The sequence below is a fragment of the Gavia stellata genome, chromosome 23 (genome assembly GCF_030936135.1).
Source record: "Gavia stellata isolate bGavSte3 chromosome 23, bGavSte3.hap2, whole genome shotgun sequence".
In the NCBI taxonomy this organism is placed as follows: Eukaryota; Metazoa; Chordata; class Aves; order Gaviiformes; family Gaviidae; genus Gavia; species Gavia stellata.
This window is the reverse complement of record NC_082616.1, coordinates 11516687-11542917: the sequence shown is the minus strand read 5'-3', so window position 1 is coordinate 11542917 and position 26231 is coordinate 11516687. Positions and strand designations below refer to the sequence as shown.

Here is a 26231-nt window from a genome sequence, read left to right as displayed (position 1 = left end):
ACTTGTTTATTCAGGGGCATCACAAGGTTCTTCCAAGAATGAATTTTGTAACAACAAAATGTAAGGAAATATAAGAAAATGAAGTATCTTAAACCCTTAAGAGAGAGTTCATGATAAATACATTTTCATTATTTTAAACACATTTTTCTAAACAATTACCTAAAAGGAGGAGGGAGAGAGGGTTGATTTAGCAATTACATAGTACTGAAATTCTCAAAGTCCCTAAGTTTATTTATCTAAACGAGTGGGAGATAGTCGCAAAGGCAGTCATGGAAGTGCTGCACCCTATATGAATTTGAAACATTTTAAATAGCCTTTGGAAGCATTCAAGTTACATGCAGAATGACTTTAACATGAGTAAATAACAGCATTAAAAGTCTTTGCAAGTGCCTTCCTCCAAGACCCCTGGAAGAGGAGGTACGTTGATAGAGGGGTACTGTGCGTTCTGTCCTGAAGACCTGGTCTGTTACCACAGGGAAATTAATTCAAGACGAAGGACTTGTCCCAAGAGCTTTCAAACTGCAGAGATCAGCACACAGGTGTAAACACATTTCCTGTTTTCTGTGTTCAGTTGTCATTCCTCTTGAGAAGGGCTTTTGTAGTAGTGGGTTGCGTGCTTGGCAACAACAAACAGTCGTTTTAGTGGCTGTAGATGTTTGGACAAAACAAGATGTGTGTTTTGGTGTGTGACTGCTAAGATTTGCCAGGCTCACTGCTGGATAAACAGGCGAATGCAGTACAAAGCCAAGAAAGGACTGGGTAATTTTGTTGTATCTTAATTTTTCTAAATTATTATGAGACTTTTGGGTACAGTTGTGAACGGGAAAAGCAGAAAGGTGGTTTTTACTGTCGAAGTTTGCATATGGCTTGTGCGGCAAGCCACAACATTTGAGGGAAGGACTTGGGTGAGCTTGTATTCACCGTTTGACGCTCTTTTTCAGATTGCCGACGGAAATAGCTGCATGAGGTAACCCACGACGTGGTTATAAACGCACACCCAGGTAGCTCCCCCCACGCCCCTTGAACCCCCCTGCCTGAGGGCCGCCTGAGGGCCGCCCGGCACCGCGCCCTCAAAAAGGCGGGAAGAGCCGCGGGCGGCCGTTGGGCCGCGCGCGCCAGCCCCGCTCGCGCTGCGGCCGTTGCACCACCGCCCCCGGCCCCCGCCGCAGAGCCGTCACCGCGGCAACCGCCGGCCGCGTCGCCGCAGGGCACTCTGGGAGTTGTAGTCCCTCCCCCCGCCCGTTGCCTCCCGCGCGGGCGGTGGGCGGCGGCCCGCCAGAACTCGCATCCCCATGAGGCGCCGCGAGGGCCGGGGCGAGGGCGGGACGGCTGGGCGCCGCGGTTGCCACCCGAAGCCGGTCTCCACAGGCGCCGGGGTCGCTCCTCGCTCGCCCGGGCGCTGAGGGAGCCCCGTCCCTTCGCACCGCCGCCTGCCTCCGGTGCGCACGGGGAAGGGGCGGTTGTTGTCGGGTGGCGGGGGAGCCGCTGATCGGCCGAGCCTCCGCTGTCCCCCCAGACTCCACCTCTCTGAGGGGCGGACGTGCCTCCGCCCCTCGCACACGCCCAGGGTACCGTCCCCCCGGTGCCGCCCTGCGCGGGGAGAGGGCGGTGTCCGGCCCTGAGGCCCCGGGGGCCGGCCCGCTCTCCGCGGGGGACCGCCCGGCTCGCCCGCCCCGGCGGGGACCTTGCTCCGGCGGCTGGCGAGCCTGGCCGCCATAGGGACTGCTGGCCTGGGGGCCGAGAGAGATGATACTCTCTCTGGAGGCTGTTGCTCTGGGTGTGATGCCAGGTTTTAGTCTAAGGTTTGCTTCAAGCGTGGAGTGTAATTCATTACGGGCGGGTTGTATCGCATGAGGGTTCTATTGCCTGTGTCCCGGGGACGCCGGGGAGTATTGCCGGCTCCGTTTGTGTAAGCCGGTATCAACACGCCGCTTCTCGGTTTGGACAGACAGTGGATGTGAGGCGTGTTGTGTGGGGAAAGGTAAAGCGATTGGTCTTCTAGTGGGTCATTTATTTTTCCCTTCCGTCTGGCACTGTGCTCTGTGAATGAGTCTTTGGTTTTGCTCGTCTGATTTTAGCGTTCTCTCCCCTGCAGTTGTGGTGGAGCTTCTGGAGGGTTGGGTTTGGTCTCTTGTTGAGTGGTGCTATAAAGTGGTGGATGTCTTATCACAAACAACATGCATCAACGATGCTTGACTGATAATGACAGTACAAATCTGGCCTTAGAAAAAGCAGAAGAGAAGCAAGGGAATGTGTTCCTTGGGAGCATCATCCCAAAGGATGACAGTAAATAAAATAAAAACACAAGCCCCTCCAACCCCCCTTACTTCGTGGCAAATTGGAGTGGTTTGTGACTGAAAAATGGGAACATAAATTTCTTTTGATTATGTAGTTGCTGTAAACTCCAAAAGGAAGAAGTTTTGGGTTGCTGGGGGATAAGGAAAGATGGGGTAAAATTACCATATTTATGCTGGATGCTGTATACAAATCCCCTCTTTCAATAGTATCTCAGATGAAGCCTCAGAGCATTGGATCCTCCTGAAAAGGCTTAGAAGACCCTAGACCACTCAGAACTGCCACAGTGCGGATCCAAACAACGTTCCCCCCCAACAAAGCAGTCCCTTTGCATTTTAAATACACGTGCATTCCGCAATTGAAAAACACGGGTTTTGCTTTGTCTCTCTTTCAGTTTTGACCCAAAGATAGATGTCTTGGAAAGAAGAGCACCCAGGAAGCGTTTTGCAGGAAGCCAAGAAGGTGCAGTACGGGCGGTGCAGCGGGGAGCCTGTGGCGGTGGCGGTGACGCACAGAAGTTACTTTGCCTTCGGGAGGAAAAAGCCCGGTCTGTGCTGATGTAGGTGTGCTGTCGTGATCTCCCTTCTCCCCCAAGAAGTTGCCTGGGTCGCGCCGCGGCGGGGAAGCGGCAGCTGCTCGTCCTGGGCAGCAGCAGCCGCCGCAGCAGCAGCAGATTATGGTGGCAGCGCAGCGGTAGGAGCGGCGGCGGCAGCAGCCCTGATCCGCGAATGCGTTTTCCGTTGAAGATCGTCGCTCGCAAGTGCCACCTGAAGCTTCGGCAGCTGGGCAGGGACCGCTAATGTTTTAAAGGGGAAAACCCTGAAGGGGGAAGGAGTTAAGGGAAGGAGGGGCAGCGCTCGGGTTTGTGTGTGCTTGTGGGGAGAGGGGATTGGTTATCATGGCGGATCGGACAGCTCCTAGATGCCAGCTCCGTCTGGAGTGGGTTTACGGGTACAGGGGTCACCAGTGCCGCAACAACCTGTACTACACGGCAGGCAAAGAGGTGGTGTACTTCGTGGCTGGAGTCGGCGTGGTTTATAACACCAGAGAGCACAGCCAGAAATTCTTCCTTGGGCACAACGATGATATTATCAGGTAAGGGGGCTGACTTTTCTGGTGGTGGGGTGGGGTGGGGTTTAAAGGGAAGGGAGGAGAATGTAGGGCTGGCAGAGTACCCCCTCCTTGCTTCTTACAGCTCAGCAGGTACCTGTCATTTTAAAGCAGCTCAGATTTGTTACCAGCAGTCTAGCTGAAAGCTGGGTTTCTAGATACTGTTGATTATTATTATTTTTACAGCAAAGCTGCAAAATGTTGCTATAATAAGAGCGAAGGTAAGTTTTTCTATTGCACTGCACCAAAAGCAAAGCACTTTGTTTCAGTATGGAAACGCACTGGGAAGACCTTTGTGCAACAGCGCTGCAAAATCGTGGATCCAGCACCTTGATCTTTCCAGAGCTGGGACCCTAGCTCACCAATTCTGATGTCTTATAGAAGGCAGGCGTAGCTTGCTTTACACTCAGCAAATCCCAGCACAAGAGTGCCATAAATCTGGCACATAGGTCAAACTGATCTTTTTTTTATATATATTGTCTGGAAAATTTCACTCAAAATCAAGTTTAGCTGTTTGTACTCCAGCCAAAAAATCCTCAAGCATGCTGGTGCAAGATGGCTACAGAAGCACAGGTCTTACTCCCAGTCTGACCAATTTTTTTGTCTCTTTCTTTCAAAGAAGTGGGTTTAATTGATGTTGTTGTCTTATAGAAATATTAATTTTATGGTGCCTCACAAAATAATAAAAATGTGGGGACAGAGTTCAAGATAGCCTTTTAAAAAATCTGTCCAAATTACAGAAATTTACATCAGTAAAATAGAAAATTAGTGTTGTCTCTACTACTTTATGAGAGAAATCTGAACCTAGAATATCCTTATAAAGGATGTTGCATGGTAATGACACTCCTCTGAGCACAGCTAACTGCTGCCCTCCCTATTCACCTAATTCAGCATGAATGAAGTGTTTTCTTGATGATGTGAAACCAGAATAGTCCCAGGTGACTCATGGTGCGGTAGTACTGTGGAAACATCTGCTGAAGTCAGAGTTTTGACACTCAGTAGCAAAATCACATAATTGTCATATACTCATTCTGGAGCCTTGTTTACAGAAAAGCATCCACTTTTCCCAGTGAGAGCTTCTGGCTGCTGTGTATCCTAGTAGCATTCTTCTCCTCCCCTTCATAATGCGTTAAAGCAGTAGCATTTCATGAAATACAGTGGATGTGCATAAAAGTTTATTCTGGTTTCAAAGGTATTATCGGTTCCAAAAGGCTGTTTAAATAGACACTTGGCTGCTCAGATCCTTCAGAGAAGAATGAGTATTTTAGATGCAATTAAAGTTTTCCTTGTTGTATGGAGATAAATTTTGATTCTCTATGGCATATGAAGTGTAATCCATGTACAGAGTTGTATATTTCTGAGCATAAGTTTATTTCAAACATAAGTTTGAATTCTCATTAAATACTAGAAATAGAATTTGTCAAGGCACAACTACATATCTACATATATCCACTGGTTTTTAGTTGACAGTGATGCTTTGGTTCTCTTTTTTTTTTCTTCTTTTTTTTTAATATTCCATCAGCTGAGGAAAAATGTCCCAATTATTATACTTGACAACACCTCTCTCCCAAACCCAATTGTATTGTACAGCTTTTGTGCTGTTTATTTTAAAACATCTTGTATTAGGAGACTGCATTGGGCATGTCACGTTTCGAATGTACAGTGGGAATAGAAAGAATGCGAGTGTCTGGTATTGTAGTTTGACGCTGCCTATGCCTGTTCTACTCTAAAGAAAACTTGCAACAGCCTGTTCAAATTAGCAGTTGTTTTAAGGGACTCACTGTACGGCCTAATGCTCTGGGAAGATGAGTTTTGTTTCTGATATGCAACAAGATCAGAATTCTGTAGGACAACTGTAGTTTCAACATAGGATGAAACATATGGGTCCAGAAAGCGTGAGCAGGACCCAATTGACAGTAAATTTCAGCTTTTAGTGGCCAAGAAAAGTTGCTGTCACATGGGGTTTAAGGAAGTAGAGAATCTCCAAAATGCTGCTAGAATATTCTGTTGTTTGCACCTGGTAATGGTTGCCTCCTTTGCTTTTGATGCACTTTGCAGTCCTTATTGATGTAATATCCCATCACTGTAAGTACTTTTAAGTAGATGGTTCCTTGTGTGGTTATCACTGATGTGGCTAATAAATGCAGGAATTTAAATTCTCACATTTTAGGCTTCACAGCTATCATCCGATTGAGATGAAAATACTTACCCAATTTTTCTGATTTTGTTGGTATTTACTTGCCTGAGACCAGCTTCTAAACAGCAGTGCATACATTTGCAGTCCAACAGGTTGTAGTTTCTAAAGAAATTTGAAACATGATTTAAAAAAAAAAAAAAAACTTGCAGATTTTGGAAAATACTGTGAAATCATTAAGACTGGAAGTCCTTGAAGGAGGAAGATCATCTGCTACAGAGGATTGCCGTTAGCTCCTTCTGTGTTGAAAGGTTTCAGTGAATACTATTTTGTGGAAAAAAATTGATGAACCCATGAATCAGAAGGTTGAGAGCCTGTGCATTACCCTGAAGTGTTTATTAAAATCATGAAAGTGGATATTTGCCCTGGGTGAAAAAGTCACCTGTTTAAAAGTGTGTGTTTAATGTGTTTTCATAAGTTTAATAGTCCTGCCTCTTGCTTTGTATCAAGGTAATGCAGTTGGACATAATTTAGGTTGGGCTAAAGTAGACCAGACTCTATTGGATTAATGGAGAAATGACTTTTTTTTTTTTCCAGATTCATATTTGAAAAGTAAGTTCTGTTTGTATAAGGAACTTAACATGCCGCACTCAGCTAATAAGGTAGATGTTCAGAGTATGACCAAGTGAGCTCTGAAGTGTTCTGTTTTCTGTGCAAAGCCACTACAAGGTGCTGTGCTTCCAAGCTCTTCCTCCTTTTAAATTCATGGTGAGATGAGGTCCTGAGCGACCTGATTTAACTTTGAAGTGAGCCCTGCTTTGTGGAGGGCTTGGACTGGGTAACCTCCAGAGCTCTCCTTCTTACCTAAAGTACTCTGTGATTCTTTTGTTACTTCCAGTCATATAATACAGCTCTTCTTGCATGTTATTTAGTTGTGGAATAGTTAATACTATTGATTACCAGGTACTGTCATGATAAAAGAGGATCAACACATGGTTGAAGTGAATAGCATTGGTTCTGGTCTCTGAGGATCATTGCATTCTGTTTGGAGACTAAAAAGACATGCCACTTATGAATTCTATTTTACAATCAAAGAGCATAAAATACCCCCTATTCTTCTTCCTCCCTCTTTTTTTAAAAAAAAAAAGGAAGCTTTGATTATTGAGTACAGCCTAGCAGCTCAGGGTGCTGAAGGTCAGAATACTCCTCTTTCTCTGAGCTCTCAGCCCTACGGTTTACCCTAAGGTCTGTATTACAGACCAGAAAGCAATCATGAAGCGTCTTGCACAGTAGCTCTACGTTTGATTCTTGAAATGTGATCCAGCTGAAGCATCACAGGTAATGTGTAACACCTATATAAAAGCATAGCTATTGCAACATTTTAATGTGGAAAGTGTCGTGTAGACGTATCATTGCACATGACACTTGTTTTCACTGAATTCAGTCATTTGTGCTTTGCAGGATTAGGTTTCAGAAGCTGCAGTATTACCATATGGGGATTGTTTTCCTTCTTGAGTAATTTAAAAGTGGACTTTTGCAGCAGCTCATTATGATGGCTGTAAGTTAATGTATTAATGAGAATCTTGCAATTCATATGGCATCACTGCCTTCAACAAAATTCATACAAGTGTAGGATTTATGTTTAGTATAACCACTTGCAAGACTGGATCATTAGTTTTGACAGTAATTGAACACTTTCAAAAGAACAGAAGGTCTTCTTTCTTTTATATGGTGCATTACTTATATAACAGCAAGCAATTAGATCACTCCTCTTTTCTCTCTCAATGAAATGGTGAATGGGGGGCAGTTCTTTCCTGTAATTTTTCTGCAATTCATGCATGTGAAAGCCAAAAAAGCTTGACAAAGGAAACAGCAAAAATAAAAATATAACCAGTTAAGATACTTCTTTTTATGATTTAAAATACAATTTTATTTATTTTTACAAAATTCATTTGTAAACAGAGGCTCCTAACCTTGAGAAATTTTTCCAGTCGTTTAGTATTAAAGTTGTTATGTCTCCCTGTTTTTGTATTTCCAAGAATTTCTGCAGTATTGAACAGTTTTCCTGAATATGTCAAAACTGTACTGAGAGAACACCTTTGACAGTGTATTCAAGACTTCACCTGCACTTTTTATATACCCCTGTTTCCTCTGTTGTCTGATATGTTGTAGTATTATGCATTCACAAAAGCACATTTTCCATTCTAATTGCCTTCAAGCAAGTCACTTGTGAGGCGGCGTGCCACAAGAACCTGCTCCCTTTCTCAGGTCTCTCTGCAGTGTTTGCTGCCCAGGCACGGTACCTGGAAAGCCACCCTGTTATCTACGGATACCAAAGCATGTTGTTTGTGTAAGGCTGCTTACGATGTAATAGCAATGTCGGATTTATCAGAATATTGCTGTAAGTATGCTGGTATGTGCGTTCCACTGTGCTGACAGACTGAGATTAAAAATGCGGATGTGCCAGGGGTGATGAGATTTACTGGGCTGCGAGAGTGACCAGAGGCCTGGTTTGTTCTTTAGAGTGATCGTTTCGGGAGACAGGATGCGTATTGGAACATGACTGCACATTTTATTCTCTTTCTGCAGTTGGAAAAAAAGAAATACGGTGCTTGAAGCAGTATCATATGTTGTTGACTGTAGTAAATGTGATTTTTGAATAAGTAAATTGATGGTAGAGGTATGCAAATCAAAACCTCAGAGTTAAAATATCTAAATTGTACTTTAATATTTTTATTTAAAATTATGTATTATAGTAATATTTCCATTTATAGGGTGGTGCTTATTTGAAGGCATTTAAAATACTTTATGTTTAGTTGCCATCATTTGGATGGTCAGTGACAGCACTTGTTTGCTATAGAATGATGTTCAAGTTAGTGTGGTTATTTCTTATCATCAGTGCATGGAAGAGTGTACTGTGTAGCTTGTGCTAAACCTTGACTTTAGTCACAGAAGGTGCGCATGCAGGTCTGCTGAAATGTAGTGACCTAAAAGATAGCAAAATATCCGAGATTTTCAACAACAGGAATTCCAGACCTGTTTCTAATGTGAATGCTATGCAAGTTCCTACACAGAGCCATTAAAACTTGGAAGACGTGACTTTGGAACAGCTAGGGTGAAGCAGAATCTGAGATCTGTGTATGTGAACGTGCTTTGGGAACTGTTATGAGACAGTAGGTTGTTAAAGGAGTTTCATGTTAAAGAAATTAATCCCCCATAAAAACTCATCTAATCAGCTTATTGCTTCTGCTTTCAACCTCAAAAAAACAGGGGAAGACGCCATTTATTTCATGAAGTTCTAGTGGCCACTCTTTTTGCTCTGCTTGATTGCTGTGCTGCATTTAGATTTTAAGTCTTTACTGGGGCATGAGCTGCTATAAGTATTTGTTTCTTAAATATCCATATTAATGCATCAGACATGTTGGAATACACAGTTACAGTGTCTTATTGAACGTGATGTTAAAAATACATAGATCAGTTAAAAGTTTAGAGAAACTCAGTAGGCATTTGTAGCAATATGTCTATGAGAACAGCTGTCATTTAACTACAGTATTTAAACAGACCGGTCCATATACATCCCAGTGATATGTCAGATATGGTAGCAGAAGAATAAGTAAGATTTCTTGCTTGTCCAGTCATTGATTGCTTGCTTGTTTGGACAAGTGAAAAGATGTTTATTATGAAAAATCACAAATGGAGTTTTAAGCATTTAAATCATCGGATTGATTTAACTCATTTCCAAATGGAAAAGAAATAAACGTGTCCAACAAAATAGGAAGCATTTGTATTCCTCTGTAGAAAATGTTTGGGTCTTTATTATGTTTTTATCTTTTCACAGCTAAAAAAAAGACAAGTGTTTAAGTCTGTATCAGCTAGTATATTACCTTTTTTTTTTTATTGGATTAGTGTGAAGCAACTCATTATCACACAGAACCGACTATGCAGCTTATTAAAAATCAAGGTTTTGGTATGCATTAGTCTTATATTGGAATTTTCCAGTTAGAGATTTCTTGTCACATTATTTTACCTTTTTTCCCCCACTGCTTCGAGTATCTTCAATTTAAAAAAATTAAACTAAGCTTAATTTTTGTTTACATTTGCTCTGCATTAACTCTCTGCAACTCTTTTACTTGTTTTATTTTATTTCAGTTTGATTTAAGATGACTAGCAATCATCAGGTGGTGGTGCGTAATCGCTGTTTAACAGGATGAAAACTGATAGAAAATGCTTTGATGGGACTAACCCTAATTTCAAATTATCTTTTTAGTTAGAAGGATGGGGGGAACTTTTGAGACAGTTTTGTATTACCATTTTCTACTATAAAACTTCCTGCAAAAGCATACAAATTCTAATTTTTACACAAGTTTATAAGCTGCATCTTGTAGGACAGAAGAGGTCAGCCTCCATGAACTATTATTCCCGTCTGTCTTACTGACTAAATGGATGTCAGGTAGATCTATCTAGGCAATTTCCGGATGCTTATTTTCTTTCTTCTAAATCTTGATTCGGGTTTTGCAGGAAGAGTCACATCTTTCTTTTAACACTTAGTGGAAAAATAATAATGTGTATTTCAGCAATTAGTATTAAAAATTCATAGTTTTGCTCATGATAACTTGTTCATAACTGGATATCTCAAGAAAGAATTGTGTCTGGTAAGGGCTACAAATGTCCTCCCAACATTTTCACCACACAAAGTGGCAACTGAGACTTTTCAGATGAGGAGGCGTAAGTTGCTGTAGTCCGTGCTTCGGGCTTTTCCTCAAGGACACAAGGGCTGCACTTCTGTTGGTGAAAGTGGAAGAGGGAGTTTTTTGGTTTTGTACCGCATTGCAGAAGACAGCTTCTCTGCTATAGTGTCAGCTCTACTTGCAATTAAGGTTAGAGCATTTTTTCACAGAATCACAGAATCAGTACGGTTGGAAAAGACCTGTAAGATCATCGAGTCCAACCTGAAAAAAAAAAAAAAACAAAAAAAAACCAAACTCGTCAGACCATACTTCCTTCTTCTATGTATCTTAAGACATATTTAACAAAAGGTTCGTCACAGTCAGCTTCTGTCTGACGAGAAAACATGTTAAATGTAAATTTCCTTAATCTTTTCTTTCATATCTTTAGTTTTTGAACATTATTCATAAGGTGCCTGAAGGAACTTTTGGCTTAGTTCTCCAAATGCTGGAATCTCTGATGAGGTAAAAGTTGAGCTTTCTCTTCGGCCTTCTGTCTGGCAGAATATGAGAACGATGATATGTGACAAGTTACAGGAACTCTTTGGCCCTGTTTACACTGGTGTTGAATGTGTACTAGTGTGGCTGCATTTAAACAAGATTTTAGCAGTAGGTGTGTAGCAGATTCCTGATTCCTCTAGGATTCTGTGATTACTTTCTCATCTGTTTAGAAATTATATATTATTTTAAGCACCCGTTGAAATGCTGTTCAGTGAAACTCCTCTTTCTATTAGCAGCTGTAAACCAAGTTTGTAATACGCAGTCAGTCTCCTGGTCCAAGGTCTTATGCACACACAGTGATTACTGTGTATGGGCTGGCTCTACTACCACTTCTAGAGGCTTGCATTTTTTTTTTAAATATGTGGCAACAGGAGGAGGCTGCAAATGTCTAAAAGGATATTCTATTGAGTCTTTAGGAAAGCTGTCTTTTGTTGAAAGAGCTATTTTAAAACTTTTGTTTGTCAGGCTGAAGGGGTTTGTCTGGTTATAGCTGGGAATTAGATATAACCAGCTCAGTTTGAGAAGCTGCTTTTGGGATGGGCAGTTCTGTGCTGTATTCCTTATAAGACTGCTTATAATGCAATCCCTCCTTCCCAAGAGGTAACTAATGTAAATGCCTTTTGCCAGAGAGTTCTGTCTGCTGTTTGGTTAAGTATCTGGAGGTGGCCTTACAGTAAACATACCTCTGTTTTCCCCATGTCTGTGCACCTGGCACCCTCTCAGGTTGCAGTTAGGGCTGGCTAAAGAAATTCCCTTCTGGCAGCTGTAGTCCTTTTCTTTGGTGTAAGAACGTAATGGTATGGTACAGATGAGGATCTAACCCAGAATTACTAGTATCGGACTAATCTTGAAGACAGACTCTAGTTTTGGCCTGTAGTGGCTGTTTTACATCTTAATCCAGGAAGCAGGTTTTTAAGAATTGCACCAGAACTACGTGGTTGCAGGAAACAGCATTTCACAAAAGGTACTTCAAGCAGGTAGCCCACTAAAATCACAAACAGGAATGTTACTTTCTCTTCTTAGATGCATGTCAGTTTAACATAACACCATAGAACTGGCAACTAGGTATCATTAATTGAGTAAACAGGTAATAATTCATTAAACATTTAAAAAAGTGGACAACAGAGAAGTTTATTACCTAGTAACAGGTACACTTATTCCTTAAGTGGAATGTTTTCACAACAGATTTCACCAGAACTTGTTTAGGTAATGCTGTTTCAGCGAACCTGCTAGATGCATCTGCTTGAATATAGCCACCTGGAAGAAATAGAAGTGGATTGTGCACTGAATGTTAACATAGACATGACATTTATTGTGGTGGAAAGGTTGCTTATCCAAAAGCTTGCTCAGAGTCTTTCTGGATATTTTTAGAAGATTAAGATTATTTGATGTGGGCTCAGGATACAAAAATTTTTGTTCTTTGAGACTTGAAAAGATTTTTGGGTGTTTAATATTGTTAAATAATGGTGTTAAAGAAATGTCGCTATGCATGGCACTTTCTCTCTCTATTACATTTCTCACACTGCTTCATTTAATTAATTGTTTTCTATACCACATGTCATACTATTCAGAATTTAATTAAAATTGAGGGGACGCACGACTTCTTTTGGATATGGGACTGTCTTGTGTATAGACTCTCTTGCATATAGAATTTTGTATATAAATTACATCACAGATCTCAAATGAAAATAAACATTTCAAATTAATTTCAAATGAAAATTTGACATTTGATAATGTGGCAGAAAATTTTAACAAAGATTCAGTTTAAATCAGGAGAACTAATTCTCTTTATTTCACTTCTATTAAGTGGAGGGAGAACAGCTTTTTCAGAAATCTGCACATCTGTGTTAGGCTCATCTCTCTTCCACCCACTTCAGAGGAGCTTCCTTCTCTCTGCCAAGAGAAACTGGGAGATGGAAAGGCTCAGTAGGCTAAAGCTGGCCTTCATGAGCATTGCTGGAGTCTGATGTTAGCCACAAGAGCTTTTGGTTTCCTTCTTTCTTGTTTGTAGAGACACTAAAAAGTTTTGCAATGATAGCTTAAGAAATGAGTCGTGGTGTTGCCAGAGTAGGCTGAAGTTCTTCGGGACCAAATGGGGGGTGAAAAAAAGCATTCTGTATGATGTATTGTTTGAGATACGACCGCTACACAAGTGATCTTGGGGTGAATGGAAAATGGGCTAGCAGCACTGAAGAGGATAGTTAAGGTTATTAAATGGATAGGCCAGTAGTGAAGTGGCTATCAAGCAGTTTGTGTCCATTTCCTATGCATCAACGTGTAAAGCTTTATCTCTGGGTATTGTTAAATTAGTGTAATAGCCAGTAAGTAGGCACTGATAGCCTACTGCATTCATAAAAAGTTTTCATGATAAAGGTGAAGAACAACAAAGTGATTTTGGAATAAGGCTTATGTGTTAGCCATAATTAGTTTCTGTATTTTGTTACTTTCTGAACAGCACTTTGATCCCATGACTTTTTCTGAGTTGAAGAATATTATACAACTATTGCTTTGTTCCAAGTGGAACTTACTTAATCTACCCAATAACAACATTTTTGCTGGTGGACTGTTAGCAATTCAGAAGAGTTCTTCTAAGAAGCAGCTGTGCAGGTGCTAAATACTTTATTTTGAATTGGAAACTTAAGAGCAAGCTGCTTGTAAGTCATACTACAGATCTGTGTAAATTGGTTTGATATTTACAGTTTTGGTCTTCTAAACGTTATCTTCTTTTTCTTGTCTTGGTGTGAGGTTGGTGCAGTCAAGACAGTGACAGTGAAAGCTTATGTTCGAGAAAGAGGCAGTAGCTGCAAAGTATGTTAAAGAGTAGACTTACGTTGGCAATAGAGGTCTGTCAAAGCTGATTTAGCTGTAATTGTCACATCTAAAAATATATTAATTTGTAATGAGAGTAGTCAGGATAACTAGTGTATAAGATGCGCGCATTTATTATTGGTGGTGATAAATCACTACTTTGAATCCAGCCAAAAGTGTGAAAACTTTTACATTTCTGCTATAAAATGTATTTTGAGAAAGAGATGAAAAAAGGTAGTATAGTTTAATCGACACTATATAACTATAGCCATCGAATGTAGATAACTAGGTTAATCCATGCAATTAGCCTCCATAGCCTCTAGTTTAAACTTATACAGTGGACCAGTGAAGGTACTTTCTTCCTTGCTAAGGTAGATTTCAGTAGGTCTTTAAAACTTGCATACACCTTTCTAAACTAAGGATACTATTCCTAAGTTTTTTTGGCTAATTGTGGGGGTTTTTTTAATTACCATACATGCTAATATTTCTGGTTGAGTGAAATTATTAATTCAGAAATAGAACTAAGATGAGAAAATGTTCAGGGACCTCCATCATAAATCCCTGTAAAGTGAAGGACAAAACTACCAGACAGTAATAAAGCATGTGCGCGTGTGCACGCACACATGCACACCAGAGTAAATATTGTTTTAAGAAATCCGAGGTGTTAAAGAATTTTGATACGATGAGCTCCAGATACTGACATTTTAATGAAATTTGCATTTAATTACATCCCTCAAATTCTATCTAAAGGTAGAATGGGATCAAAACATGGGTTTTTTTATTTTTTGCTGTGAGCAAAATGTATTGGGCTGCTCCTGGAATTTTACCCAGCCAACTGAAAGGGAGATTTTAATTATTGGAAGGAGTATAGAGGCACTGAATTATCACAGTTGCATTCTATTTAATTGAGCAGCAAATTTATATCCCTATTCACTTTATATCACAAATTTATATGACTAGTATACGTTTTTTGAACTATTCTGATATTCCTGTAGCTTTTAGATTGCAAACTATTTAGCTGTTCTTGTACAATGCTGCTTCCGTTAATTTTATTTTAGCTGAAGAGGAACTGCTAACGAAATCACTTTTGATACTCAAATGTTTCTCTTGTGACTAATGTCCTAGTCTGTATGGCAGCCTAAAATGACTTACTGCCTTTTAAAAATTATTCTTTTATTCTTCTAAATTATTCTTATATCCTTTTTAAAATTATCTTTCATAAATTCAAGTCCTCCCTGGCAGAACACTAATAGTTTTATCAAAAAAGCAATTTTATAAATCATTATTATCTTAAGAAAATAGATATAAAGTAGTTTCTTCCTTTGAGATAGAACTTAGCTAAGAACTTAGAGTTTTGAGGAGTTTGCATTTTTCGTTTGTTTTGTTTTCATATTTACTTTTCTCTGGGCTTCTATCACATTTTCCGATTTATAAATTATACTGTTTTTCTCCTTGTAAGGAGATTAATTTCTTGGAGAGAGCAATAAAATACAGTATGAAAGAATATTATATTCTTTTAGTTTTGTTTGCAGAGTGAGTAGAGTGCATACTGCTAGCTATGCTAATGGCGGTCTCGTACTGATTTTTGGCTACTCGGCTCCAAGGCATCACTGCTGTATTACAAAGCTAGGAAGGAGGCAATAAAGAGTTGTATAAGCAGCCAGCAGTGTCATTATAGTAGAATCTATGAAAAATAATTCCTCTCTTCATGTGGCAAGAAAATACCAATAAGTGCTGGTACTCTCTTAAGGCTCTTAGCAGAATATAACCTATTGTTTTATTGTCTGCTCTGTAGATGTGGAGAAGAATTCTACCGTAATAAATCTTCAAAAGTACATATGGCAAAAGCCTACAGTTCTCAACTCTTGCACCAAACTAGTTATGTCAGTGTATGTTTTAATGATTTTTATTGCAGTATAGATTAATGAATTACCAGAGAAATTATAACTAATAATATCATGCATTGTACAGAAAATCTATGGCTTGGTTAACAATAAATGCCAGGAATGGGCTAAGTTTTTGGAGAGCTTGTCCACTGTATTTTTTGAGTTTAGGTTTATGCTGAAGAATTAGGTATGATACTTTTTTTTTTTTGCAATAGGTGTCTAGAATGGATGCAGTTTTGTTCCCAGAATTCTTTCATGGAGAGAGGATATTTTGCTCAGGAAACCTATAAGAGGATAGAAGAGCAAGGACACATGAAATCTTTAAAAGCTTGTATTTTTTTAAAGCTCTGAAACTAATTAATATCTTAAATCAGCAAAGCAGAGGCCTGTTTCTTTATGGCCCTGCACACCATTAAGTCCATTGCTATTTCACACTCCTGGCTGTCTGTCATCATATGGTTAAATCTGGAAGTCTGCTAAACCAAACGATGCAGTTGATTAGCTGATTTTATTGAAACGGCACTCCCCTAATCTTAAATGCTCAAATAGGCTGTTCAGGTTTAGCCTCCAAGTTTCGTATGGGCTGTTAGCAAAACCCACTTTCTCTGTGTAAGGGACAAGTGTAATGCTTTGTCTACTGAGGCAAAAGTAACTAGAAAAGGTGGTATGAGGAGGAAGATACATTTTGTTCTTCAGATGAACCTGGCAGTTGTGGTATGAAGCCTGCTTTCTCTCCTACTGTGATGTAGAAGGCAAAAACCCTTTAACATCCATGATACCATAAGCTAGAGAAAAAACAGAGTATTAGAAAATGACAAGCAGTAAAACAGATTATAACTGCCTGAAATGACATGCTGCCAGGAAGTTACATAATTGCATGAAATTTCAGTCTCCACTGCAGTACTGAAGTGAAAATACAGCAAAAAGGTCTCCAATGAGAGCCGCTGTCTCAGATTTCACAAAAAGCAGAACTGCAGGTTCAGAATCTCTGCTTTGAATAGTTTGCTAAGAAATCAAGAGAAAAAGAGAAATAATAATGGGCAAGAGAATGAGTTGTAGTGCTTACATAAAAACATAAAAAGTCGTAATTCCTTGTTTATTTATATAACTCCTAGTATTAGTCTCACAAATAAAAGTTTAAAAGGCATTCTTTGGGTAACCGTAATCTCTCTCAAATACAGCATTTCATGGATTTTGGTGGTGTAATAACTTTACAACATCTGCTTTTTCATATTTGTGTCTGTGACTGGCTGCACATCCAATAAAACACAGGTGAAATTAATAACTGTATATTGCATAAAGAGATACATGTATTTTGAATAATAGAATGACGATGTTTAGTGCAGCCAGTTCTACTGAAGAAAAAACAAGCTGAAGTGGTTTGTGAATACCTTTTCAAAATATACGATCAGTAATTCACCAGAACATGAAGATTAACGAACATTTCCAATGCCACTCTGGTTCCTCAGCAATTTAATACTGAAAATTTTATCTACTGTTGCTTAGGTAAAATATTAATTTAATTACATTACATTACTTTTTATTTGAAACTTACTGTATTTACATTTTATACCAATTCCTTTTTAAGCAACCATAAAGCATTCTTGTTAGCATTGCTTAACTCAAGATAAGTTAATATCAAGTCAGATTGTGCACGTAGCCTGTGGGCTTCCAAGAGTGTGTCAAGTATTTATGTAGTTTCAGTTATCCAGCTTAGTTGTTACTTGAGAAGCTAAAGTCAGGAACCTAAGTTGATTCAGTTGTCAAAGGCAAACTGTTTCTAGGCAGGCAATTCAAACCTCTTCTAAGTCGGTTGCCTAAAATAACTTTAAGTACAGGTACTGAAAGATTTCCCTTCATACATTTTTTTCCAACTATCCATTTTGTAGCCAGCACAGAAGGGTAGTTATCTGATTCAAAAAACATGCTAAATTTCCAAACTCCATCTTCATTCTTTGCTATTTCTCTTATCTTTCTGCAGAGTTACCACAGACATAATTTGCTTTTCAGCTATCGTGATGGCTCTGTGGGCATTACCTTATGTGCTAACATACGAATTGCTCTGTTAACACAGATGGATCATTTAAAAAGTTTGGAAGTAAATTAATCTTCAGTGTCTAAAATTTCTAGAAAATACTTGGATTTCCAGGGCTTATTTGTATGCTATGATTAAACATGGCATGATGTTAAGAGAACTAAGATGTAAATCTTTACATGTAAAATACTAACATGAGAAATCTAAAAATCTTTACACTTTTCCAAAATCTTTACAATTTACTAATGTAACTCTGCTGAAATTTCTGCACAAATTTCTGTGATTCAGTGGACATTGAACCTAGCTCTGACTTGCATGATTTTGATATTGATGATGAAGCTCTTCTCTTTGAAAACATCAGCATGAGATGTCATTCAAGTTAGACTGTGTCAGTGATGAACATAACAATTGCAAGAGATGCTAGCAGTCCTGGTGTATGTAGACACTCTTGTTTTAACTGTCTATGTGTTATACAGCTCTTTGTGTGCTTGCTAGCAATGATAGCACTGACTCTATCTGCATGTGATCTCCACTGTTCTTGGAGTAGGCTGGTTAGACTGAGTTCAACACAAGTGACAAAGACTTCAAGGTGTATAAATTGACATACTAGGTTTGGGGTGAGAAAGAGAGATTAACTTTCCAAAATCTGGTGAATACAGGAGTGTGACTAGTCACGTGAGGAAATCTTAGATCTACGTAGAAGATGGGTGCCAGCTATTTATTTCTGTAAATGTCTATCTTAGGAATATTTTAAATCTTATTAGATAGTATTTTTGTCTGAGAGGTGGCATAATGTGAGATATAATACGATTTTTCTGTAGGACACCTGAGAGCGCAGTGTCCGTTTATCTGAGCAAGGAATATTTTGGCACTTGTGTCTACATTAGTATAATTTTGCAATTATATTTCAGTTAATTATTAGATCTGATGATGGATCATAAGATAATTTAAATTAGGAATAACCATGGTATTTTGTTTTTCAACAGAGGACAGATTAAATCAAGTATGAATACACTGCTGTTAAATAAGACAGCTCTTTAGAATGCACTGTTTCTTGCTGTATTAAATAGTTAGTTGATGGAATCATTCTGAATGTGCTCTGTACACAGTGTATTGCATTGCACATTTTCCCTGTGGTATCCGTTATTTTTCATTTTGAATCTATGGGACTCCCTAATGCCTAGAGGTAAATGTTCTTTTACCTTGTCATTTAGTTTGGTATGAATTACTTTATACACGATGACAGTTAAGTGTACCACACAAATTTTTTTCTGCCTTCTTTCTCCCTATCAGATATAACTATTTAATCAGCCTAAACCTCTTGAAACTGAGCATTTTCTGCAACTGTCACAGGTTACTACCAGTTGAGCTGTAGTTTTTGTGTACTGATCCACCTCAGCCTTTTGTCAGGATTGTGTTCTGGTTTTTAAATATTTTTTTAATATATATACACAAAAAAATATATAGATGTGTATATATATAAAATTATTATATCATTATGTAGAATTATATAATGCATAAAAATATAAAATATAATATTTTTACATATATTTGGCTTTCAAATGAATTGTTGGCTAAATGTTTTATATAAATGTTCAATATTGAAAGAAGCCCCACACCTCTATTCCATATTACAGCATGCTCTTTGCTTTGGATTTATGCATGGTTGAGCTGATCACAGCCACAGTTTATGCAATTGTGAGTTATCTCTAGATAAACAGGAATGTGTCTCTTCCAGAAAGATGTGTGTTCATACAGCAAGAAATTTGGGCACGAGCCTCCCTTCAGCTTTCCAAAAAGACTATTTCACTGTAATTTCAGATCAATAGTATTAGAACTCCTGACAATAAAATTATACTGATTGTGGCCACCCCTGGATTACTCCTTTAACTTCTGGACACTTTCTCTTCTGTCCTGGTCGTAGTAGCAATGAGTGACGCTGTCCTTCATTCAGTTTATCAATGTACTGGACTTAAACCCCAAATTTCTAAGTGGTTGGAACTAAATAGAGATGCTCAATGTCGGCAAATCTGAGATTTTCTGAGTTGTGACAGAATTTTAGGCTCCTAGGAAATGTTACCAGTAAAAAAAAAAAGCTCTTGGATTGTGACAGGAGGGGGTTTTTTTGGCACTGGTATGTGACATAAATTTTAAAAAAAAGTGATAGTCACCAAAAAAATTGTGATAGTCACAGCCATGATCTGTTCTTTGTGGTTTGGTCTACTGTCCAAATCTAGTTTATTTGTAATAGCATATTGCCAATAAATCACAAACAGAAGAGCTTCACTGTATTTTGACACAAACTTAAGGCATGGGCATAAGACACTACATTCTGCTCAGAAGATCATGGGGATTTCTACCTCCTGTTTCTTTCTGAAGACAGATCATGGCATTTCACATGTCATTTCCAGTTATCTTCTGTACTGATTATTCCTGTGGGAATGTTAGCATACTTTTTCTAACATGTTATATTTCAGTTGTTCCTCTGGGTCCCTTGACTCAGTTAGCTACAACTAGTTTCCCGTTACCTTTGGCATCTACCACCCCAAATGGAATAGCTCAGATGGAACTAAAACCAAAGTATGTTGGTCTCTTTCCTATTTTGTTCTTGGATTGCTCACCGATGTGGGACTTCCCAGACTCAATTGTTTGTACAATGTGCCAACATATTTTACCCATCTTATTTTGAAAATTTTAGCATATGTCTTTGATCACTTGTTTCAGAAACCAGTAAAAAACCCCTGAGGTGTTTAGTTCATAGAAAAAGTTGGCAGCATATCGTAAGTTTTGAACATAATTTTGTTGTTAGACATTTAATCTTTATTTTTCTTAATTAGAATCCTCATTTATATTTTAAAGTATACTTCTCTTGATTTAATAATTTTTCCTTTTTTCTCAAATTTATGATACTTAAACTTCTTACGTTGTTGTAAAAAGAAAGCTCAGCCGACACAATGAATAGAATCGAGTGCCTCTGGCTAGCCTTTAGGGAGATGACTTCATAGTTATCCATCAAACTCCCACGCAGCTGCAACAATCTGCTTTGACTGATGACCCCGTAGTCACCTCCCTAAAGGCTGGCTAAAGGTCTCTCTTCTCTACACTAACTCGGAGATGTTCTTTGACTAATGTGGAAAGTTTCCTTGCTGTCTTATTTTCTCTTAATTCTCTTCAGCTTGCATCCTGTTTTTTTTTTTTTTTTTTTGTTCTATTTTCACTCTTCTGTGTTAATCTAGATATGTTGACTGGAAGGAACTATAACATAAGATGATACCCCTTGGGTAAAACAATAATTTGTTATGAATCTGCATTGTTTCACCAAATCTGTGAGAGTTAGATGATGATTTACACAGCTAAGAGTATTTATTTCTCTAAAATGAGGTTCAGTTGATTGTAACCTTTCGACACGAGGAGTACTGTTGGGCCAACTGGCTTATTCTTTACTTCTAAATGAAACAGTGAAGGCATTTGGTTCTCCAGCCTTGAGAACAAATAGCATGGTTCAACTTGCATCCACACACTTGTCTGGTTTTCTTCCTCAAAAGAGGGTGGCAGCATCCAGGTCATAGGAAATGTCCATGCCATGGTTTTTTGTTCTTCTGAACCTTGCCCAGGCGTTGTCTGGGCAAGCACTAAATACCATGGGCCAAAACTGCTGCTACTTCATGAGCATAGATGATAGTGGGTCAGTGTTGAATCCATGTTCTGGCAGTGGTTTATTTGCTAGTATAGGCATATCTATTAACATAGTTTATGCTGAGGGCTTGGTAATTAAATATCCAACTCTGAATAGCAAAAGTCAATCAGGAAATTGCTGACAAATGTATCTGAGAATTTGAAGACACTCTCTTGTTGAAATGCTAGAGTGATAGCAGATTCTCATCAGGCCACAGTACTAGAGATCCTGGAGGTACGACAAGCCAAGATGGGTACAGGACTGACAATCAGCCACTCCAAAACTCGGTTACTTGTAGAAGCTCTCAGGATCATGCTGTGTGTCTCAATATTTTCACATTTATAGAAGTAGGTAAAATAAAGCCCATCAGAATGTAATAATTTCCCTTTCTCTTCTTCTCTGCTTTCATATGAACTTAATACAAATATGAGTATCTCTGAAAATAATTTCCTTTGAAAATTGTTTGCATGCAGTACTATTATGCAGATTTCCAGGGAAGATGGCTTTCCCAGAGGTGTTGGAGAAACTATTGGCATTAATCTCTCCTACACTTCAGTGGCTGAACTGTTTTGTCCAAGCCATCTAGACTAGTATAAAACACAAAGAAATAATGGAACACCTTCCCTATTTATTGATATTTTTATTTTCTTTACATGTCCATAGTCTCTTGCAGTTTCAGTGTATGTTGCTTATATTCAGTTGTACATCAGAAACCAGTGAAATGTTTACCTTGTTGATCAATCGAAGTGTTTCTCCTGAAGAAGGAACTTTGTTTCTTTTGAGGATTGTTTCCGAAACAGTCAACTGAAACCTAAGAGAGTTCATCTTTATATGTAACATGTTATTTCCATCTGGCTGGGAGGGACTGTGACTCAAATGTGTGTATTATCTGTAAAGAGATTAAATGCAAATGTAAAAAGGATCCTTTTCCTAATCTTACGATATAGATATGAAGGCGATTTTAGAATGAGGAATCACTGGAAAAATCTATCTTCAGTTGTTTGGGTTTTTTTGCTTAACACTGTTGAACTGCGCCTGAAGGGGTATTTAGGTTTGTTTGTAATGCGTATAAACTAACTGAATATATAGATTTATTCTGATGCAGTCAAGAAACCAACAAGTGGTGACATCCTGTTGGACCTTGTATTTACAGACAAGAACTGGTCAGGGATGTTAAGGTTGGGAGCAGACTTAGCTGCAGTGACCGTGAGGTGGTGGAATTCAGGATCCTGCGAGATGGCAGCGAGGCAATTAAATAGGATCACAAAACTGGATTTCAAGAGAGCAGACTTTGGCCTTTTCAGGGATCTCTTTGGCAGAATCCCCTGTATTAGCATTTGATACATATTGCTATCGCTAGTCTGTATATGCTTTTAATTTCATTAGTCTTAGTTTCTAATCTTTCTTAAGTGTGGAGCACGTACTTGCTTTAATGTTGATAGGTTATATATGGTTTAGATGATGATGATGGATAGATACCATGATAGATAATGTATGGTTGAAAAAAAATTTTAAAAAAGGTCCAGTGAGCCATATTTTCAGCCAAGTAAGATAACATGAATATTATTAAACTTAAATGCACTCATTTCAGCCATTTTCCAATGAAATAAAGAAGATACGATTATCTAATGCCATGTAAAAAAACCAGTTTGTTTTGGTTTTTTAAGGTGTGTTCCAGTCAGGTTATGAAGCTCATTTCCAAAGTAAAAATGCAAACATTTCTAAATATATTTATGACTTCATTAAGAGATCATAAAAGCTGAAGTATATAATTTTTCTATTTTAATATTTAAATCATGAATATGGAATAAAGGTTTGGCTTTCAATTTTTTTAAATTCTGAGATGATTACAGATCTTTTTTTACTTATTCCAGCCGCTTGCATCATACAAAAATAAAAGCAAATTTACACAAATACAGTGCACAAATTAACATATATTAAAATTCTAGATGTTTCTCAACTAGTCTGATATTTTTGCAAGAGAGAGAAGAAGAATGTGGAAAATGTGTCACACATCAGTTGGAAGTATTCATCTTTTGCTTTCAAAAATACAAATGTAATCAGAAAATATTGATGGCTGTATTGTTGGCTGGGCTGCAAGTGTATTAGTACTGCAGACTATAATGTTCCTGGAGATATTTTAAACTAACTAGCTTAGGTACCACTGGCATGGAACTCAAAAAGGGCAAACTTATGCTTAATTTATTATTCCTTCTAGGGCAAATCTGGGAATTCCTCCAATGCACCGTTACTTAAAATATGTCTGCTTCCCATTTGATCTATTTGCCTATACTGAGAGCACAACACAAGATATGAATACCCAAATCAGCTCAGAAGCTGGTTTGCAACACAAAATTTTAAAAGCTATACCCTGAGTATGCTGATATTTGGTATATCCCATAGACCCTGTAGATGCAGTAATTTGAATTAGGGGGATTTATTGTATTCAAATCTTAAATTACCTTTTAATATGCACTTAAAACATTATGATTGCGTAAACAGTTATTGGGAAAGCAGCATTTTTATTTATTTCACTTCTAGTAGTTGTATTTGCTGTCATACGCTTCTGCTCTGAAGCTAATGGAGACTGAAATCTGTATATAGTTCTTCTAGCGTTGCAGCCAAAGCTTGGAATTTATTAAGACAACTTTGTTGTAGATCCTTCTCCTTTACAGAATTTCACATTTATGAATGCAGTGCCAAATAATGCATTTGGCTTGCTTCTTGAGAAAACGCACTGGGCACTCTCGTCCTGTTCTTTGACTTGTTCTGGTAAAATATGACTGTCCACATGACAGAAGAACTTGCAGGATTTTCACTGTCATTAAGGTAGACAGCTTGAGCCTCTTTGAACTTTCCTATCTATCATTTCTATTGCTTTTAGCAACACTAATGTATGATGCCTCCCTTTGTAGGATAGAGGCATTTGGGAGAAGTAGATTCTGCTGTCGTCTGCAGCAGAGGAGCTGGTGGATCTCGGTGGCAGAGCAGAGACAAGGGATGTCTGATGCACCTGTATCTTGGCTTTCATACAATACCCCGGATACATACTATGGGCTTTCTTAGATATAGACTGTATACTAGCTTGCATGTGCATACTTTTTATGTTGTACATACATTATTATGCACATATATATAGTCTTAATATGCTTTCAAACAGTTATCGCAAAGATTAAAGGAAGTCCATGTATTCTTCCTAAATATCATTAAAATACCATGTTGGTATTAAGTCCTGATTTTTGGAATTATAATCTCAAGAATAAGATTTTTATATTGTAGAAGTCTAAGAAATAATTTGATTTTCTAGTCCTGATGAACTACAGTTTCTCATCTGAAAGCCCTGCTCATGCCCACATTAGCCTGAAAAAATACATTTTTAGAGCTTATACAGTCTTCTGTGAGATTCCAAAAGGCAAAAGCAAAGAAAGTTTTTACTTTGGCTTGTGTAATTAGAATTAGCATTTACATTTGAAGCTGCTTCTTTCTTTTACTTGGTTAGACAGTGTGTTGATGGAATAATATAATCGACTTTCTAATGAACTTTCTAACTCCTCAGGCAGTCTGCTTTTGTATGGACCACTGCACTAGGGTGAACTTGACGTACTGAGTAACTAATAAAGCCATTTACTTTTTTCTCCTTAGTTTCTTCCTTTTTTTTTTTTCTTTAAGGAAACCGTAAAAAGTACTTACATAACATGGCAGTAAATGACTTAGAGGAAATATTCAGTAACACAGGAAAATAGTAAGCATTAAAAAGAAATTAAAAGTGGAATATTAAGCCTCATAGAATTATTCTAATACATAAAAAAGATCAATGAACCAGGAAAGACATTAACAAAACAAAATAGACCTATTTCTGATCATAATTTCTATATACAATTAAGTTCTAAAAATGACCAAAGTGAATTTCTGTCTTTCACCAGATATAGGTGAGAGAAACTTGTTTAATTTATATAGTTTTGGGGGTTTACACCTCTATGGCAAAGGGTAATATTTTCATACTCTTATAGTGATTTCTGTAAAGATAAACTCAACAATATTTCTGTGTGTTGAGTGAAGGAAGATTTTTAAGGGCTTTCAGTGTGTTTATCTAGTTCTTACAGTATTTTTAGTAGTTTTAATAGGAAATGTAGGTGTCTCAGTGAAATATGTCAGTGTTAGGTTGGTTTTTGTTAGCCAGTATCCTAAAATATAACTGTTAGAAAGACTTGGCAGAATTTGACTCTTGAATAAATTTGGGAAAATGACAGTTTATTGAAATACTTTGAGTTCCGGTTCTCAAATTGACAAAGGCTACAGGTTATATGGCCTAGATGTAGTCACCATTTACCTACAGTTTGTGAAGAAATAACTGTAGATTTCCTTTCACAGATGTATTTGGTATCTGCCCTTGTTTGTAGTGGATGTATTTACATGTACTGCCCTCAGGAAGAAAGCGTGCTTCCTTTATTATCATGATGAAGAGGGAGGCACTAAGCTAACTGTACATGTGTTTTGTTATGTTTTACATAGGCTTTTACAGTCCTTTAACCTTCCCAGTGCCTCTATGTGAATAACAGCTAGAAGGAGGTGAGATAAATCCTTTGCTAGTAAACTTCCATCTAGTTGGTAGCAGTAATGTGGAGTTGGAGAAATTCTGAGTTCACTTTCAAGTTCTGAGAAGAAACAGACTTTGGTAGTCGCACAGATTTCTGTTGCTGCTGGATTCAAGAACTCTAACGTCTTCAGACATTTTTCACTTCCACTCTCCCAGTTCCCAGTTCCTGCATCTAGTGTAATAGCCAGAGATGGAGCAATCGTAGCTGAAGTCCTGATGCCTGCATACAGGGTCTTCAGAGGATTCCGCTAGCAAATAGATAAGTCTCGATGGTGGTTTTCTCAGACATGTGACTTGACCATATTTAAGCATATTTTCACAAGTGGAGCAAAATACATACCCATCCTTCAGCTTGAGCAACGGAGTTTTGGAAACATTTTAAATTACTACAGGCAGTGCCATGAGCTGGATTTCCATTAAAATTGTGTCCTTTGATTACTTTTGATAAACAAGGATTTTATTCCT

At 38.3% G+C, this 26231-nt stretch overlaps 1 protein-coding gene across 5 annotated transcripts in view; it reads left to right on the top strand.

Annotated features, from left to right (window-relative positions):
- The first annotated feature begins 3193 nt into the window (after positions 1-3193).
- Positions 3194-26231, top strand: part of EML6 (EMAP like 6) — a 115088-nt gene continuing 92050 nt past the window's right edge. For all 5 annotated transcript variants that reach the window (XM_059828432.1, XM_059828434.1, XM_059828435.1 and 2 more), the window contains exon 1: positions 3194-3390. In XM_059828432.1, coding sequence (XP_059684415.1) covers positions 3194-3390 — 197 coding nt within the window. The remainder of the gene's footprint in view (positions 3391-26231) is intronic.